This window comes from Oncorhynchus mykiss, chromosome 5 (genome assembly GCF_013265735.2).
Source record: "Oncorhynchus mykiss isolate Arlee chromosome 5, USDA_OmykA_1.1, whole genome shotgun sequence".
Lineage (NCBI taxonomy): Eukaryota > Metazoa > Chordata > Actinopteri > Salmoniformes > Salmonidae > Oncorhynchus > Oncorhynchus mykiss.
In genome coordinates, this window is record NC_048569.1 from 8,805,881 (window position 1) to 8,824,849 (window position 18,969).

The 18,969-nt window shown below is 44.8% G+C and overlaps 1 protein-coding gene across 2 annotated transcripts in view; it reads left to right on the forward strand.

Annotated features, from left to right (window-relative positions):
* The window catches only part of cdc42se2 (CDC42 small effector 2), a 73,855-nt gene that overhangs the window by 30,747 nt on the left and 24,139 nt on the right, over nt 1-18,969 (forward strand). For both annotated transcript variants that reach the window (XM_036976701.1, XM_036976700.1), the window contains one exon: nt 15,835-16,109. In XM_036976701.1, the coding sequence (XP_036832596.1) occupies nt 16,056-16,109 (54 nt within the window). In that variant the 5' untranslated portion in view covers nt 15,835-16,055. The remainder of the gene's footprint in view (nt 1-15,834; nt 16,110-18,969) is intronic.

Consider the following 18,969-nt stretch of genomic DNA (forward strand, 5'->3'; position numbering starts at 1 on the left):
CTTTAGTCACCTGTCATTACACTTGTGATTTTTTAATATATTTATTTTATAAAAAAAATATATATATAAAACCCAATTATATACATATGTACTTCAGCTAGTAATATCTAGACCACAATGCAGTTGTGAGCATACTAGGTGTTCTATAGTATACTACTACAGTCTAACTTAATAAGGATGTTGTTTGTTAAATGTTCCAGGCATGTTCCAGAATGTTCTTCAGCTGGTGAACCTCTCTTCTTTTGTTGGGTAATGGCATATGGTTTAGCAGGATGTGGCGGTGTTGGCAGGGATGTTTTGTTTGAGGGGGCTGAGACTCTGGCTCCTTGTAGACAACCGTCTGGTCCTTTCTGCACTACACAGCCAGGTGGACATGCCTCTCATACACTTTCTGCACTACACAGCCAGGTGGACATGCCTCTCATACACTTCCTGCACCACCCACTGATTTGAGCTCTTGCAGAAGATTGGTTTGTTCTGCATGTCTCCTGGAAAGAAATGAAGACTGATCGGATGTTGTGCGGATGTTGCCTGTAATCCATGGCTTCTGGTTGGGGGAAGGGAAAGGGGGATACCTAGTCAGTTGAACAACTGAATGCATTCGGCTGACATGTCTTTTGCATTTAACCCAATCCCTCTGAATCAGAGAGGTGGTGGAGGGGGGGCCTATAATAACCGAGGAACAGGGGGTTAACTGCCTTGCTCAGGGGCAGAATTACAGATTTTTACCTTGTCAGCTCGGGGATTCTATCCAGCAACCTTTCGGTTACTGGCCAAAATCTCATAACACTAGGGTACCTGCTGGTTGGGGTATGTATGTACAGTCACTGTGGGGACGACGTCATCGATGAGCTTATTGATGAAGCCAGTGACTGATGTGGTGTCTTGCCGGAGGCGGCTGTTCAATGTTGCCTATGCAGCATAAAACCCGCCAGCTGTATGTTATTCATGTTGTTGTTCAGCCACGATTTGGTGAAATATAACATAAGATATTACAGTTTTTAATGTCCCGTTGGTAGGATATACGTGATCGTAGCTCGTCTATTTTCTTATCCAATGACTGCACGTTGGCTATTAGGACTGATGGTAGAGGCAGATTACAAACTCGCCGTCGGATCCTTACATGGCACCGCGACCTACGTCCCCTATATCTCCGGCAGCCAGTGTATTCAACATGAGGAACCTTTTGGCTTCAAGGGAAGCAAGCTGTGTATTTGCACACCGACGTCTAGCAAATACAATTCATGGTAATGCAAAATTAGCTTGCCTCAATGTTTAGGCTAACACACTCTCCACTCATAAGAGGAAGAGCTTTACTCAGGACAGTTATGTTAGGTTCTCTTTTGACTAACTAACATTGAATTGAAATTGAAACCCAAGTTTCGTATTACTGACAGCACCATAGTGACTGAAGATGACACCACATAGCCAGGGCGTGGTCTGTGTTCCGTGTGTGTGTGTGTGTCAGGACGAGGTTATCTACTGGATCAAGTGACCTGCTCTACCACTGATGACACACACCGGGACAGTGTTTACCTCGGCCCAACGTAAGAGGCGCGTAGCCATTCCATCTGGGACAGAAAGCGTTCTCTCGCGTGTGTGTGTGTGTGTGTGTGACGGATGCAGTGACAGTGCTGCTGTCTTGTGATTCGGTTCTCCTGAAAGACTTGCTTGTTCCTCGACGTGATGCCTGCAGAACTAGGCTTTGCGGGACAACTCTCATAAACCCTGGAAAAAAGGTTTCTGCATCACTTAAATGTCTCTCCTGTTTGATCAGCTCCATTGCCTATGGATGGTCCATATTCAATACACCATGTGTAACATGAGGCTTGTGTTAGTCAGGGACTAGGCTTATTTATCTATCACCTACAGTCCTATAGGTGGTCCAGGGAAGTTATTTCACAATTATTTAGGTAAGTTAGCTGGCTAACTCATTAGGGTTATTAATGGGTTCGATCCTCACGCAATGTTTACCCTGTATACCATGACGAGCAGAGAAGGCTGGTATGACGAGGCTTTCAGAAAACGTAGGAGAAGGAAAACGGTGAGGAATGATATCAGGACCGGCATCCTTTTTTTGGCTTTTTCACCTCCTATCAATTAAAAAATGCATTGCTATAGTAAGGGAAAGGGGATACCTCTGAATCAGGGAGGAGAATCCACGTCATCAGTGCCCAGGGAACAGTTGTTGTTGGTGAACTGCCTTGCTCAAGGGAAGAACGGCAGTTGGGGATTCAAACCAGAGACCTTTCGATTGCTGGCCCAATGTTCTTAACCGCCAGGCTACCTGCCGCCCCACTGGTATATTGCCTTAATTGATCCAATTGATTAATTTCCCCTCATTACCAATGAGAGGAGTCCACGACTGGACTGTGGACTGATATCGGGTTTGTTGTCCCTTTTTCCGTCAATTCACCAATTAATATGCAGCTGTTAATTAATTGAATATCTGCCCTTCATTGTAAATGTGAGATGCTCACAAATTCACACAGTTGAAGTGGAATTGATCCCAAGTACCCATGAGATAAAAGGGGTAGCGTCACCAATAAGGAGGGAGCTCAGTCTAACCAGGAAGAAGGTAGAGAAATGAACCAGAGAGAATACAATCTAGCAAGAGAAGAGTAGAGGAATGTCACATGCTGCTTTTGGGTGGAATGGGGCAGGGGGAAGCGTTTTGGTGGGAGACTAAAAAGGCATGCCATTGAGGGCAGTGCAGATGGCCAGGAACCCTTTTGTTTGGGGCTGTATAATCGTACTGTACTGCTAGGCTAGCATTGCTTGTGCCCATTCAGCATAGGGAGGTCTATGTGCTTTATCCTAGCAGATGCAGCACAGTGCACCCATAGAGAGAAATTAGTGGATTTGTACAGTCAAAGTTCTAGCTCAGGGTTTTGTCTAGATCCTATGTCTGCTCTGTCGTATTGTCTAGGCCCTATGTCTGCTCTGTCGCATTGTCTAGGCCCTATGTCTGCTCTGTAGTATTGTCTAGGCCCTATGTCTGCTCTGTAGTATTGTCTAGGCTCTGTCTGCTCTGTCGTGTTGTCTAGGCCCTATGTCTGCTCTGTCGTATTGTCTAGGCCCTATGTCTGCTCTGTCGTATTGTCTAGGCCCTATGTCTGCTCTGTCGTATTGTCTAGGCCCTATGTCTGCTCTGTCGTATTGTCTAGGCCCTATGTCTGCTCTGTCGTATTGTCTAGGCCCTATGTCTGCTCTGTCGTATTGTCTAGGCCCTATGTCTGCTCTGTCGTATTTTGAATTCTGGGCAGTTAGAAATAAGAAAAGTCCCCTTTTAGAATAAGAATTGTTCTGTTCGTTCCGTTCAAATTGAGAGGATAGTTTTGTATCGGGATTAGACTACATTTACAAACTTCCCCCGCGCTTAGCATACTTCTTTGAAGCACAGGTATTCTTCCAAAGGCACGATTTCCACAGACAATTCCAACTGTTACGTAAAAGTGACTTATCACAACTTTTTTGTTTTGTTGTCTTTGTGAAAGATTACTGTGGATTAGTGGCACCATATGGTCAATTTAAGCCCTCCACTGTCTGTATTCAGCTGACTTGTGGGAAATGCTGTATTGGCAAAACTGAATTTGCACTAAAAACAATAGAGGAGAGGATATTTTGTTGTTGGTGCAATAAAAGGGATGCTGTTGTCAAAATATGCATGCAATCACAATCTGAAGAGTGCATTGTTTAGGCTATCTGCACTGTTAGGCTTAGACTTCATCCGAAACCAGCACACATTTAGGCTATTGCTGCAGAATTAGAGGTGTAGCCGAGTACATCATAAATCAATAGAATTCCCTGTAAATACATCACTCAAAGTAAATGCCATGTCACATCTGCAGTTCTGTGTTAGTCAGACTGCTGCTGATTTACTGCTGAGTATGTGATTTGCTGGTTATTCCATTATCTACAGGAATGTTGGGCTAGGCCACCTCTCATTACGAACACAATGTGGATAATTGTTAGGCCTAATTTAATGTGATTTAGAACTCTTCTGAGATACAGGGCGCAACTGCAATAATAACAACCTGCAACTCCAATAATAACAACCTGCAACTCCAATAATAACAACCTGCAACTCCAATAATAACAACCTGCAACTCCAATAATAACAACCTGCAACGCCAATAATAACAACCTGCAACGCCAATAATAACAACCTGCAACGCCAATAATAACAACCTGCAACTCCAATAATAACAACCTGCAACTCCAATAATAACAACCTGCAACTCCAATAATAACAACCTGCAACTCCAATAATAACAACCTGCAACGCCAATAATAACAACCTGCAACGCCAATAATAACAACCTGCAACGCCAATAATAACAACCTGCAACGCCAATAATAACAACCTGCAACGCCAATAATAACAACCTGCAACGCCAATAATAACAACCTGCAACTCCAATAATAACAACCTGCAACTCCAATAATAACAACCTGCAACGCCAATAATAACAACCTGCAACGCCAATAATAACAACCTGCAACGCCAATAATAACAACCTGCAACTCCAATAATAACAACCTGCAACTCCAATAATAACAACCTGCAACGCCAATAATAACAACCTGCAACTCCAATAATAACAACCTGCAACGCCAATAATAACAACCTGCAACGCCAATAATAACAACCTGCAACTCCAATAATAACAACCTGCAACTCCAATAATAACAACCTGCAACTCCAATAATAACAACCTGCAACTCCAATAATAACAACCTGCAACTCCAATAATAACAACCTGCAACTCCAATAATAACAACCTGCAACGCCAATAATAACAACCTGCAACTCCAATAATAACAACCTGCAACTGCAATAATAACAACCTGCAACTCCAATAATAACAACCTGCAACGCCAATAATAACAACCTGCCAAGCCACCAGTAACAATACTGCCCCTTGACTAACAGAACAGTTCTCAGTCACTTGGAACTGCCCTGTTTCATGGTCCCCCAACGACAATTCAACTGCACCGTCAGGGTGTGTACCATGGTATAGTTTTACGGTGTCGTTTAAAAAAAAAAAATGTTTACGGCGTAGTTCTCTTCATGTCGATTCTGCTTTGTTCTCGTCAACGTTTGGGATCGCTAGTGTTTTTAATTTGAGGATGACATGAGGATTCTCTAAGTCCGGTGGGCATGGGGAACCCTGCTCTGCTTTCGACTGGAGCTGATGCTTCTAAACGACTCGCTCTTTGGCCACTTCAGTTGACCTTAACGTATGTCCCTTGTCCTGTGACATGTCAAAAGAAATACCATGTCCTTGAAAGACCTTGTGTCCCACCTTACTTTAAACACACCATTGTTTGAACATGTGTAGCTGTATTGTAGGACTGCACCTTGCTCCCACTACTCGGCTGTGTGTGCACGTGTTTATGATGCGTGTGTGTTTGCGTGTGTGCGTGGATGCGTACGCATGGTTAGGTAATGTGTGTAATGTGCAATCATTTGTGCTAGGAACTGTTTGAGGATTTCGCTGTGTGTTTGTAAGACAGAAGTGGGGAGCGCTCCCGATTTTTGTTGGGCCTTGTGCCCCACTCACCCCTTCCTCTCTGTTGGGCCTTGTGTGTCTCACTCACCCCTTCCTCTCTGTTGGGCCGTGTGTCTCACTCACCCCTTCCTCTCTGTTGGGCCTTGTGTCTCACTCACCCCTTCCTCTCTGTTGGGCCTTGTGTCTCACTCACCCCTTCCTCTCTGTTGGGCCTTGTGTCTCACTCACCCCTGGGCCTTGTGTCTCACTCACCCCTTCCTCTCTGTTGGGCCTTGTGTCTCACTCACCCCTCCCTCTCTGTTGGGCCTTGTGCCCCACTAACCCCTCCCTCTCTGTTGGGCCTTGTGCCCCACTCACCCCTTCCTCTCTGTTGGGCCTTGTGCCCCACTCACCCCTTCCTCTCTGTTGGGCCTTGTGTCCCACTAACCCCTTCCTCTCTGTTGGGCCTTGTGTCCCACTAACCCCTTCCTCTCTGTTGGGCCTTGTGTCTCACTCACCCCTTCCTCTCTGTTGGGCCTTGTGTCTCACTCACCCCTTCCTCTCTGTTGGGCCTTGTGTCCCACTCACCCCTTCCTCTCTGTTGGGCCTTGTGTCCCACTAACCCCTTCCTCTCTGTTGGGCCTTGTCCCACTCACCCCTTCCTCTCTGTTGGGCCTTGTGTCTCACTCACCCCTTCCTCTCTGTTGGGCCTTGTGTCCCACTAACCCCGTCCCAGTGAAGATGCAGCCTGGCAGCTGCTGCCGTGGCAACAAAGCCAGGGACACAAGAATTGAGGGCCAGCCTCAAAACAAGGCCAACTATTGTTCCCTTTAGTAGTTTGGTGAAGAGATGCAATGAATGAACGGGGTCTTTTCCTAAAATAAGGACTATGTTTATGTTTGCAATTCTGAAGTAAGACACTTCATTGCTGTATCCGTCGTGTGAAATTTCTCCCCTTTTATGATTTAAACACACAGAACTTTTTTACCGGTGTTCAACCGTCAACCTGATCAACCCTGTTGCTGTGAGCTGGCAAACAAAGGGTCAATCCCGACACTGGCTTGGACTCATGTAATGCAAAATGGAGTTTTAATGCTCTTACGTGGCGCTTTGAAAAGGATTAGCCCTCGCTTCTTTTATTTATTTCAACTGAAAGACAGTCGCCCCAAATTGAGTCTGACCACATGGTATTTCAAGTGTTCTTTCTCCTCCCTGAAATAGTTACATAAGACACATCTGATCGGGAAATGGTTCTGTTCAGTTCTGTCACTGGGCTTATGTAAAAGTTCCCATGTGATCAAAACCTTTTTTATTTCGTGTCGTCAGGACGAGGATAGGTTTTTTGTGACGAGGACGGGTAGTGGTTGTGCCCAGTGGGTATTTTACCCATCAGCAACCTGCTGTATGGCTTTGGTGAGAGATCCAACAAGCTTGAATAACTCCCACTCCTTGACTTCCGTTGACCTCTAAGGATTCCATAGGTGTCCACCATATCACTTTTCACCCATCCTGTCCTGTCAACAGTCATTGGTCTTTTTATTTGTTTTATTAACTAGGCAAGTCGGTTAAGAACATTCTTATTTATAAACACGGCCTAAGAACAGTGGGTTAACTGCCTTGTTCAGGGGCAGAACGACATATTTTTACCTTGTCAGCTCGGGGATTCGATCCAGCAACCTTTCGGTTATTGACCCAACGCTCTAACCACTAGTCTAGCTGCCGCCCCGATTAATAAACACCTTTTCTCTTTGGACATAGCCTAGGTCTACCTATCAAGCGTGCCTGAGTGTGAAGGGAGGCAGTTGCTAGCGAGGGAAGCAGGGAGGTGTTGGTGAATAATACCACAGACCCACTGATCCGTGACTGAGTGTGGGACAAAGGCCTATGGTGAGGAGTCCACCGAGGGAGAGAGAGAGAGAGAGGACCCCTCCTCCTCAGGCCCTGTGTTGCTGTCCCCATACTGTCGCTTTGTGATGGTGCACCTCCCTGCCACACGTGATGAGAAGGGGAGAAACTAGGTCTCTGACTGCCCACTCAGACACCCTTTACCCGGACATGCTTTCTGTGTTTGTCCCTCGACCCTAGATGGTCGAGGTGGGGTGAGTGATTTATTTTTTTATGGTCGCGTTTAAGTTCGGTTAGGCTGATTTTGAGTAGAGAAAATAACTCCATGACCGGTCTGTGTGTCTGTGGGTCTCTTTGCACAGACTTTAGTTAGCCAGCTCAACACTTCAGATCAGTGCAAGTCTAGACTGAAGTCTTGTTTTCAATACACTTTATGAGTACCGGTACTTTCAGAAAGATTCTGCAATGCCACTGTAAGATCCAGGCCTTGGGCCATACCCATCAAGCACTATTTGTTGTTCTACCTCCTGTAGAGTTTTGTGTGTGTGTGTGTGTACCTGCCTGTGGGGTTCCCTATGGAGCGCCAATCTTCCTTTCACTGGCCCTGGTTCCATTTATGGCTCACCACTAAGGGAGGGGGTGTGTGACTGTATTAGTGTGTGTGTGACTGTTTAATTTATTTATTTATTCACCTTTATTTAACCAGGTAGGCCAGTTGAGAACAAGTTTTCATTTAGAACTGCGACCTGGCCAAGATCAAGCAAAGCAGTGTGACACAAACAACACAGTGTTACACATGGGATAAGCAAACGTACAGTCAATAACACAATAGAAAATTCTATATACAGTGTGTGCAAATGATTAGTGTGACTGTGTGTTTGGACCTGGATCATTCATCATCCCATCCAGTCAAGGGAAAATGCAACTTCTTCTCTTGGGAGCAATTTGAATGCCTTCCCGCTCTAGCCCTGCAAATAATGTGAGAGAAAGTGAGGTTTGCCATTTTTAAAGACCAAGTAATGAACTAACCAACTCCTCAGTTACTGCCCCAGGGAAAAGCAGGGCATTCTCATGAATTTCATGAGGTGGAGTGGAATGATGATTTTGACTGAAGGCTGAAAGTTGTAGGCCTACCTTCCCTCAACCCCTTCCAACACCTTCCAAGACTTGACATCAAGTGCGTTACTTAATTACAAGTAGACCTTTAGGGTTTGGAATCATCCTAGTGGATGGAATGCGATTCCGTTCTGACTTTTTGATTTAGGTTAGTTGGAGCAAACCAAAAGTTGGTCAAATCTAGTCTATTCATGATTCAAACACTGATTTGTATAGTCTCTCATCGGAAACGGACTGAAACTCCAAAGGACCCAGAATAGATGAAGGCAGGGGAGTACAGAGAGACCAACCAGAGGAGGGACAAGCACAGCATCAGCTGGAGGAATCAAAGGAGACGGAAATACAGCGTTTTTAATTTTAGCACTTGAAGATGGGGCTCTGGCAGCACTTCTGTTCTGGTGCTTTCAACTCTGGCCCGTACATATTTGGCCCATGAGGAGGATGTGTGAAGGAGTGTTTTTTTATTTTTAGATTCATCTTCATCCTCTGGTTCTATAGCTCCATGAATTAACCCCTCTGTGAGCGGAGGATGTTTATGTTGGCTTTGGACATCTTTTATTTTTTTCACATTCACTGTTAAAGTGAACACTTTTTTTTTCAGTTACACATATTTGGACACAGTGGTGAAAAGTGTGTGCCTTTTTTTTGAAATTCTGATTTGCTTTATAATTTGGTAATTTCCTGTGACTTAGTATCGAGTACTGGCTTTAACAAGAAACACACAGGGAAAACGTTACGCGTGTGTGTGTGTGTGTGTTAACTTCTCTTTCAAGTCCAAATGATTTTCCTTCCGGTGGCTCTGTCCCCTTCACTAAACTGTGATGAAAGACTTCTGAGGTGGTGTTTTGAACCCCTCTTGCTGCAGTGTCTTACTTGGAGATGAAATAAAATCTGGCATTCGCAGGTTAACAATATCATACAATTCCTAATGTGATGAGTAGCCAAGATTCAGTAGCAGTTGTCACTGTAGCCTAAGTTAATTTAACTTGTGACTGTTTGCAACGCAAAATAGACCGTTATGAACAGAGCTCAAGTTTCGAGAGAGAGAGATCCACAAGATTTTGCCTAATTTAAAACTGGGCACAAATGGATATCGCAGAGAAAAGCGCTCAACTCGATCCAACACTGTGTTGCTTGCTAGACTAGTGAGGCAAGTACGCCAACTTGTTTGTGTTTGACATGGGCAGGAGCAGGCCTGCAAGCCGAGGGTGAGAGAATGCCATGTTCCCTGTTTGTGTTTGACATGGGCAGGAGCAGGCCTGCAAGCCGAGGGTGAGAGAATGCCATGTTCCCTGTTTGTGTTTGACATGGGCAGGAGCAGGCCTGCAAGCCGAGGGTGAGAGAATGCCATGTTCCCTGTTTGTGTTTGACATGGGCAGGAGCAGGCCTGCAAGCCGAGGGTGAGAGAATGCCATGTTCCCTGTTTGTGTTTGTTCCCTTTTCACCGAGGTTAGAATGATAAACTAATAGAAAATAGAAGCTCTAGATCACTTCATATTCACCATGAGGGCACAGAAATAAATAAAAATCAGTCAAAATAGATGAGCATGATTTGGCCCCAGATCTTTCGCTTAAAAAAATAAATAAAATAATAACCGCTGTGGATTGTTTTAAATCACAAGCGCATAGCTTACAGTTGGGAGGCCCGCGGCAAGAACCAAATGGATCAGGAATGGGCAACTGGCGGCCTGCAGAAATGACCTGTAAAACTGCACATTTATCTCTACGCCCCATGGCAAAATGTGTAGAATTGCAGCAAACTTGATTTAAAATTGCAAAATGTTCTCTCCACCCCATGGCAAAATGTGTAGAATTGCAGCAAACTTGATTTAAAATTGCAAAATGTTCTCTCCACCCCATGGCAAAATTGCAGGAAATTCCCTTTTTAAAACGTAAATGTTTTCTCTTCACTGTCACAAGGGGGGCTGCTAAAATGTTTTGCTCGTGAAGAGGGGAGGGGGGGGTTATTATGTTATCATGTGTACGCAGACTCACGAGCCACTGTTAGTCCCTTATGAGTCCTGTTTTTCACCCCCATCAAAGTTGCCCATCCCTGAAATAGATGATTGTTGAGTTGCGAATGTCAAATCAAGCTTTTATTTGTCACATGCTTCGAATACAACAAGTGTAGATCTTACCGTGAAATGATTACTTACAAGCCCTTAACCAACAGTGCAGTTCAAGAAGAGTTAAAATATTTACCAAATAAACAAAAGTTTAAAAATAAGTAATAAACTAACAATAACGAGGCTATATACAGGGGGTACCGTGTTGAGTCGGTGTGCGGGGGTACAGGTTAGTTTAGGTAATTTGTACATGTAGGTAGGGGTGAAGTGACTATGCATAGATGATAAACAGCGAGTAGCAGCAGTGTACAAAACAAATGGAGGGGGGTCAATGTAAATAGTCCGGTGGCCATTTGATTAGTTGTTCAGCAGTCTTATGGCCTGAGGGTAGAAGCTGTTAAGGAGCCTTTTGGACCTAGACTTGGCGCTCCGGTATCGCTTGCCGTGCGGTAGCAGAGAGAACACTCTAGGACTTGGGTGACTGGAGTTATGGGCTTTCCTCTGACATCGCCTATTATATCGGTCCTGAATTGCAGGAAGCTTGGCCCCAGTGATGACCTTACGGTCAGATGCCGAGTAGTTGCCATACCAGGCGGTGGATGCAACCGGTCAGGATGCTCTCAATGGTGCAGCTGTAGAACTTTTTGAGAATCTGGGGACTCATGCCCTCCTAAGGGAGGAAAAGGTTTTGTCGTGCCCTCTTCACGGTTGTCTTAGTGTGTTTGGACCATGATAGTTTGTTGGTGATGTGGACACCAAGGAACTTGAAACTCTCGACCCGCTCCACTACAGCCCCACTGATGTTAATGAGGGCCTGTTCGGCCCGCCTTTTCCTGTAGTCCACGATCAGCTCCTTTGTCTTGCTCACATTGAGGGAGAGGTTGTTGTCCTGGCACCACACTGACAGGTCTCTGACCTTCTCCCTATATGCTGTCTCGTCGTTGATCAGGCCTACCACTGTTGTCTTCAGCAAACTTAATGATGATGTTGGAGTTGTGTTTGGCCACACAATCGTGGGTGAACAGCGAGTACAGGACTAAGTAGACACCCCTGAGGGGCCCCAGTGTTGAGGCTCAGCGTGGCAGAGGTGTTGTTGCCTGCCCTTACCACCTGGGGTCGGCCTGTCAGGAAGTCCAGGATCCAGTTGCAGAGGGAGGTGTTTAGTCCCCCCAGGGTCCTTAGCTTAGTGATGAGCTTTGTGGGCACTATGGTATTGAACGCTGAGCTGTAGTCATTGAACAGCATTCTCACATAGGTGTTCCATTTTGTCCAGGTGGGAAAGGGCAGTGTGGAGCTCGATTTTTAAAGATTTGTGTAAACACAATGGCAGGTATGTGAAGCTGCTTGCACTAAGGAATGTAATTGGGATTGGGGCTCACGCTCGCTCCCTCAGGGCATTTGAGCCTCTGTCTCTGCGCGAGTGCTGTTGACAACAAGCTTTTCCGCAGGCTTTTTCCAAACAGCCATTAATGAACTTAGTGCTGTGACTGCTGTTACCCAATCTTGTCCTATGCTTAGGTTAAGAATAGGAGTGGTGCAGTGGTCTAAGGCACTGCATCTCATTGCTACAGAAACCCTGGTTTGATTCCAGGCTGTATCACAACCGGCAATGGTTGGTAGTCCCATAGGGCGGTGCGCAATTGGCCCAGCATCGTTAGGGTTTGGCTGGTGTAGGCCGTCATTGTAAATAACAATTTGTTTTTATTGACTTGCCTAATTTTTAAAAACGTTTTAAATGGATGCATGCAATGCTTTATCATAAAGGTGATCGTCAGCACCCCCTAATCTAAACAACTTCCCGCAGCCATGTCTTGTATGCAACCGCCTAAGCTAGGCTTACGAAAAGGAGAAACACAATGTACAATATGACATCTAACATGGAGGAGAAAATGATTGTCCGAAGAAAGTTTCAACTGCCACTGACTGACCCCAATGATAGAGTGAATATTTCAAAACGCCAGAGGGAATGTATCCCAAACTATGTTTTCCCGCGATTGTATTGAGAAATATTACGATATTGCCCCAAATCCTGATTACATTCCTTAGTGCATGCTGCTTCACATTCCTGCCATTAACGGGGCGGCAGGGTAGCCTAGTGGTTAGAGCGTAACCGGAAGGTTGCAAGTTCAAATCCCCGAGCTGACAAACTACAAATCTGTCGTTCTGCCCCTGAACAAGGCAGTTAAACCCACTGTTCCTAGGCCGTCATTGAAAATAAGAATTTGTTCTCAACTGACTTGCTAAATAAAGGTAAAATAAAAAAATTGTTTACACAAATCTTTTAATCACAGCATGGCATTATTCACAGAATACTCCTATATTAGCCCACTTTGTGAAGGAACCAATCGAAGCCAAGTTCTACTGGATCTGTATACTCCATCTGCAAAATTATGCTACTGAGTGGAAAGCACAACTTTTCATCTGTAGACCTTACTACAGGTGTATCGTGGTTGTACTTCTGGAGGTAACATAGGAAAGACGGTTTGTTGACATGCTTTACTTTCGGAACATGAAGTAATGAATGCACTGAGGTTTTCCTTGGAGGGTATTTCCATGTAAAAGGACCCATGAGCACCAACATGTGAAATTCATAGGAGCATGTCGAATTGGGTGACAAATTAAAGTGGAGTCTATTTTTAGGGTATTTAAAAATATATATATATTTATTTAACCAGGTAGGCTAGTTGAGAACACCTTTATTTAACCAGGTAGGCCAGTTGAGAACACCTTTATTTAACCAGGTAGGCCAGTTGAGAACACCTTTATTTAACCAGGTAGGCCAGTTGAGAACACCTTTATTTAACCAGGTAGGCTAGTTGAGAACACCTTTATTTAACCAGGTAGGCTAGTTGAGAACACCTTTATTTAACCAGGTAGGCCAGTTGAGAACACCTTTATTTCAACAGGTAGGCCAGTTGAGAACAAGTTCTCATTTTCATCTGCGACCTGGCCAAGATAAAGCAAAGCAGTTCGACACATACAACAACACAGAGTTACACATGGAATGAAGGAATTGATACATTTCTCGACCATTTCCATCTAAAACATTTGGCCTAAGTAAAGGCTTTAACTTAAATAAAATCAAATTGTATTAGTCACATGCGCCTAGTTCTACAGGTGTACCTACGAGCCCCTAGTACAACAGGTGTACCTACGAGCCCCTAGTACAACAGGTGTACCTACGAGCCCCTAGTACAACAGGTGTACCTACGAGCCCCTAGTACAACAGGTGTACCTACGAGCCCCTAGTACAACAGGTGTACCTACGAGCCCCTAGTACAACAGGTGTACCTACGAGCCCCTAGTACAACAGGTGTACCTACGAGCCCCTAGTACAACAGGTGTACCTACGAGCCCCTAGTACAACAGGTGTACCTACGAGCCCCTAGTACAACAATGCAGTTTAAACAAAAAAAATACTGATAAGAATAAAAAATGAAAGTAACAAGTAATTAAAGAGCAGTTGTTTTCTGGATAAACTGATGGAAAAGGGGTCTTGTTAGAAATACCAGTCTGGACACTTATTCATCCCAGGGTTTTTATTTTTTACTATTTTATATATTGTAGAATAATAGTGAAGACATCAGAACTATGAAATAACACACATGGAATCATGTAGTAAACAAAACCTGGTACTTTCACTTCATGGAAAATAATTCAAGCGACTTCACTTACTAATTTCTCTGAACAGGGGGGGGTAAACAGGCCACCTACCTTGCGTTAGTCAGCCCGGTCGAAAGCCGTGCACGCCGGGGCGAAGGCCCGGGCATAGCGTGCGGATTCATTAGGCTACCGATATTCCATAGGGAATATCGGTAGCTATTCCATAGTTTGTTTTTGCTTGTAGATCAATGACCGTCAACACGGTTACATGCTCAGTTCAACATTGAATGAAAATTAGGTATTTTCGGAAAGTAGTAAGTAATATGAGCAAAAAAATTTAATTGGAATCGTGGATTCATAACATTTGAATCTATTGTCTGACCTCTGGCCTGTAGCTCTCACAGAAACCCACTTCATGTCACCAGTTTGTCCCCCAACACTTTCCCTGGTTGCCACAACTCTTGTTCAACAACAAAAATGCCATCTGTCTAAATCACAATTTAAGTCACTCCCCAAAAAATGATGCAGGGTTGCGTTTTACCCCAAAGTTATCCTACATTTGACCTGTTACATTTAGCCCCACTCTCCCCTATGCACTCACTGGGTGAGTGGTAACGTGCCTAACCATGCTGCTAAAAACGCTGGGTTTAAAATGGTGCAGTTTCGTGCATATTTAGGAATTGAGAAATAAAGTAGGAATGGAAGGTTTGGATCGCTATCTTTTTAACAGAGACTGTTTAAAGCTGCTGTGCTGTGCATTGGCTGCCTGTCAGAATGCAGGTTTCCCTCCCTGTGGCACTGGTAACTTGGATGTGCCTCTGGAGGAATATTTCTCTAGCCTAGAACACACAACAACAACAAGCCGACTAGGTAAATAGATCAACTATTCTACACTGGGGTTGTCAGACTCATTACTCCTTGTGTTTGCAGAGGAAAAGTAAATGTGGATTGGTTCTAGTATCTTCAATGTGCCTCCGATTTATAAATATTTTTTTCATGTTTCATATTTTTGGGGAGCAATCACGTCTCACCATACCAATGGACACCTTTTACGTCTCAGAATACCAATGGACTCATCTTCACATCTCAGAATACCAATGGACTCATCATCACATCTCAGAATACCAATGAACTCACACTTCAGCTCAACATATGTCTGCTGAAAAAGTCCCAGACAGTCTATTATTGCAAATTTTTTTCCCCTTAAGAAAACAAGTATGAGAACACCAACATATTTTCTATTATGTGTGGTTTCACAAGGCCAGGTGTTTAATGTGAAATGTCTTGGCCTCGGGTAGTGTTGGGACACTAGCCGAAGGGAGCCAAGCAATACACATCTATTGTGTCTGTGTCGGTCACCAGACACAATGGCATATGTCTGTACTCCGGGCTCATTGTGAGTAAAGTAGCACCACAGCTAGGTAGAGAATAGTGTCAGAAACACAAACGCACACACACACAGGAGCCTGCGGCCAGTCTCTCCTGTCTTATTAAGACAAGGAATATCTCTAACCCACAAACCCAGATAGTGACGACTTGGAGAACCTTACGCATACTCTGCCCTTCGAGCATTTGTTTGTGTGCACGACTGTGTGTGTGTGTGTGTGTGTGACTGTACACTTGAACACATTTCACATGTGTATGGGTAGTGCTAATGTGACGACTGTACAAACGGTCAGCTCATCTCTTGCCTCTCCTCTCTATCCCAGGTGTGACTGACCCGGTCAGGAGCTACTACTGCCCTGAGAGGCTCTCTGGATCTCTACCTCTCAGGCTGCGTCCCCCATCCCCACCTACCCAGGCCTGCGCTACAGTACCCCCTCCCCCATCCCCACCTACCCAGGCCTGCGCTACAGTACCCCCCTCCCCCACCCCACCGTGGAACTTTGGAGCATCATCCTAGCCTGGAACACGTTAAGACTGCTAAGTGATGAGCGAGTTCTGGTTGTGTTTCAACTGCTGTATTGCAGAGCAGCCCCAGCCGGTAAGTGACCCCACAAACAATTGAGTCATTTTATGTCAGACTTTTTAATAGCGTTGTAGTATAGAACACACCCATTTAACTACGTGATTTAGTGTTTTGTTAGTATGCGACACTCAGGATCTGGGTTAAGTATGTGTGTGTGTGTGTGTGTGTGTGTGTGTGAACTGCCTGTAGTGTCCTGTATCCTCCAACTCAGAGACCGCTACGCCTCAGACCCCTAGCTTCAGACCCCATGCCTCAGACCCCAAGCCCCTAGCCTCCACCAGTGTACCATAGGGCTCGGTGGAGAAATTATCCTAACATCCATCAGACTTTCAGATCTAGGAGAAGGAGTCGTGGGTAGGAGCCGGGGGTCCGTCTTGGGTAGGAGCCGGGGGTCCGTCTTGGGTAGGAGCCGGGGGTGGGTCTGTGTTATGTGGGTGGATTAGGTCTGTTTTAAACACCCAAGCAAGGCAGGAGATGTTACATTTTTGTTGTTGAAAATGTTCTAATTTTGAAATCGTCCCATCATCAACTACAGTACGGGTTGATTTATTTGAATGTAGAGAAACATGCTCCCTCTTCCAACAAGTAGGATACTGTGATCCCCAGTGTGTGTGTGTGTGTGTGTGCACTGTGTTTTTGTACCGTCTCTGTGCAATGTGAATGCCCTCCCTCTAGGCCTAAACTTTAAAATCATTACACATCCCAGGAGATAGCTGCTGTCACATTCTCCCCCCCCCCCCCAATTCCCAGGCTGATCACACACACCCTGGAAACGTGGTCTAAAAATAGATGGAAATGTGTCTCTGATTAGATTCCTCCACAGCAGAAAATCCTTTGTTCTTGTTCTTTCTCTACTATTTGAGGGGTGTCTGGTGTGTGTGTGTGAGTGGTGTCCAGCTGGTCCCCTCCCCCCCAGTGTGTCTGTGTCTCGAACTGGTCCCCCCCCTCCCCCCCAGTGTGTGTCTCCAACTGATCCCCCCCTCCCCCCAGTGTGTGTCTCCAACTGGTCCCCCCCCTCAGTGTGTGTGCACGTGCATCTAGCTTTCTCCACAATAAGAGGTGAGGTTTCCCTCCCTCTGCCTTTTTATGGCCAAAGCATGTGAAGAATCCTGAGCGTTTTTGTCAGCTCTGTCCAAGCCGAGAGTTGATGATTCTGCTAAGTCTGGCCGACCAGAGGGCTGAGACCTTTTTATATAGATTTTTTACCTTTATTTAACTAGGCAAGTTAGTTAAGAACAAATTCTTATTTACAATGACTGCCTACCGAAAGGCCTCCTGCAGGGACAGGGGCTGGGATAAAAATATATATACACACACAGACACACACACACACGTACGTGTGTGTAGTACAAAACACACATCATGACGAGTGACAACACTTCATAAAGAGACCTAAGGTAGCAACACATGATAACGACATGGCAGCAACACATGACAACGACATGGTAGCAACACAACATGGTAGCAGTACAAAACATGGTACAAACCTAACCCTAAGCTTGGCTGACCACAGGGCTTAAACGCTTGTCGCTCTGTCATACATGTAGCAGAGCAAACAATTCGCTCTCTCTTCCCATCTGACAAGACACACTGCTTCACACTCAAATAATTTGTTTATTGACTTCTATTGAATAACTATGTTAAGACTCACCAAAGTCTTCATGAGGATCACGAATCCTGTCATGTCTATAGGTCTTGGGGTAGGCTAGAAAAAGGCCCTCACCTCCTCCCTGTATGCCGTCTCATCGTTGTTGGTAATCAAGCCTACCACTAGTGTCGCCTGCTGATTTGAGTTGGAGGCGTGCATGGCCACGCAGTCATGCGTGAACAGGGAGTACAGGAGAGGGCTGAAAACGTACCCTTGTGGGACCCCAGTGTTGACGATCATGGGGGTGGAGAAGTTGTTTCCTACCTTCACCACCTGGGGGTGGTCCGTCAAAGTCCAGGACCCAGTTGCACAGGGCGGGGTCGAGACCCAGGGTCTCGAGATTAATGACAAGTTTGGAGGGTACTATGGTGTTAACTTCTCAAGGATCGGTGGCAGCATTTGGAATTTTGGATGAAAAGCATGCCCAATTTCAACTGCCTGCTACTCATCCACAGAAGATAAGATATGCATATTATTAGTAGATTTGGATAGAAAACACTCTGAAGTTTCTGAAACTGTTTGAATCATGTCTGTGAGTATAACAGAACTTATGTAGCAGGCAAAACCCAGAGGACAAACCATTCAGATTTTTTTTTTTAGGTCACCCAGTTTTCAATGAGAATCCAGATTTCTAAGGGACTTGCTTGCAGTTCCTACCGCTTCCACTGGATGTCACCAGTCTTTAGAAATTGGTTGAGGTTTTTCCTTTGTGTAGAGGCGCAAGACCAGAAAGCATGCTTGAAAACAAACTTTCTTCCCGTCTTCAATTTTGTCTATTTATTTTTAAAAATACCTAAAGTTGTATTACAAAAGTAGTTTGGAATGTTTTGGCAAAGTTTACAGGTAACTTTTGAGATATTTTGTCGTTGCGGAAGTTGGAACCTGTTTTTCTGGATCAAATGCGCCAAATAAATGGACATTTTGGATATATATCGACGGAATTAATCAAACAAAAGGACCATTTGTGATGTTTATGGGACATATTGGAGTGCCAACAGAAGCAGTTCTTCAAAGGTAAGGCATTAATTATATTTTTATTTCCGCATTTTGTGTCGCGCCTGCAGGGTTGAAATGTTTTCTCTCTTTTGTTTACTATGGTGCTATGCTCAGATAATAGCATTGTTTGCTTTCGCCGAAAAGCCTTTTTGAAATCTGACATGTTGGCTGGATTCACAACACGTGTAGCTTTAATTTGGTATCTTACAGATTTCATGAAAGTTTGATTTC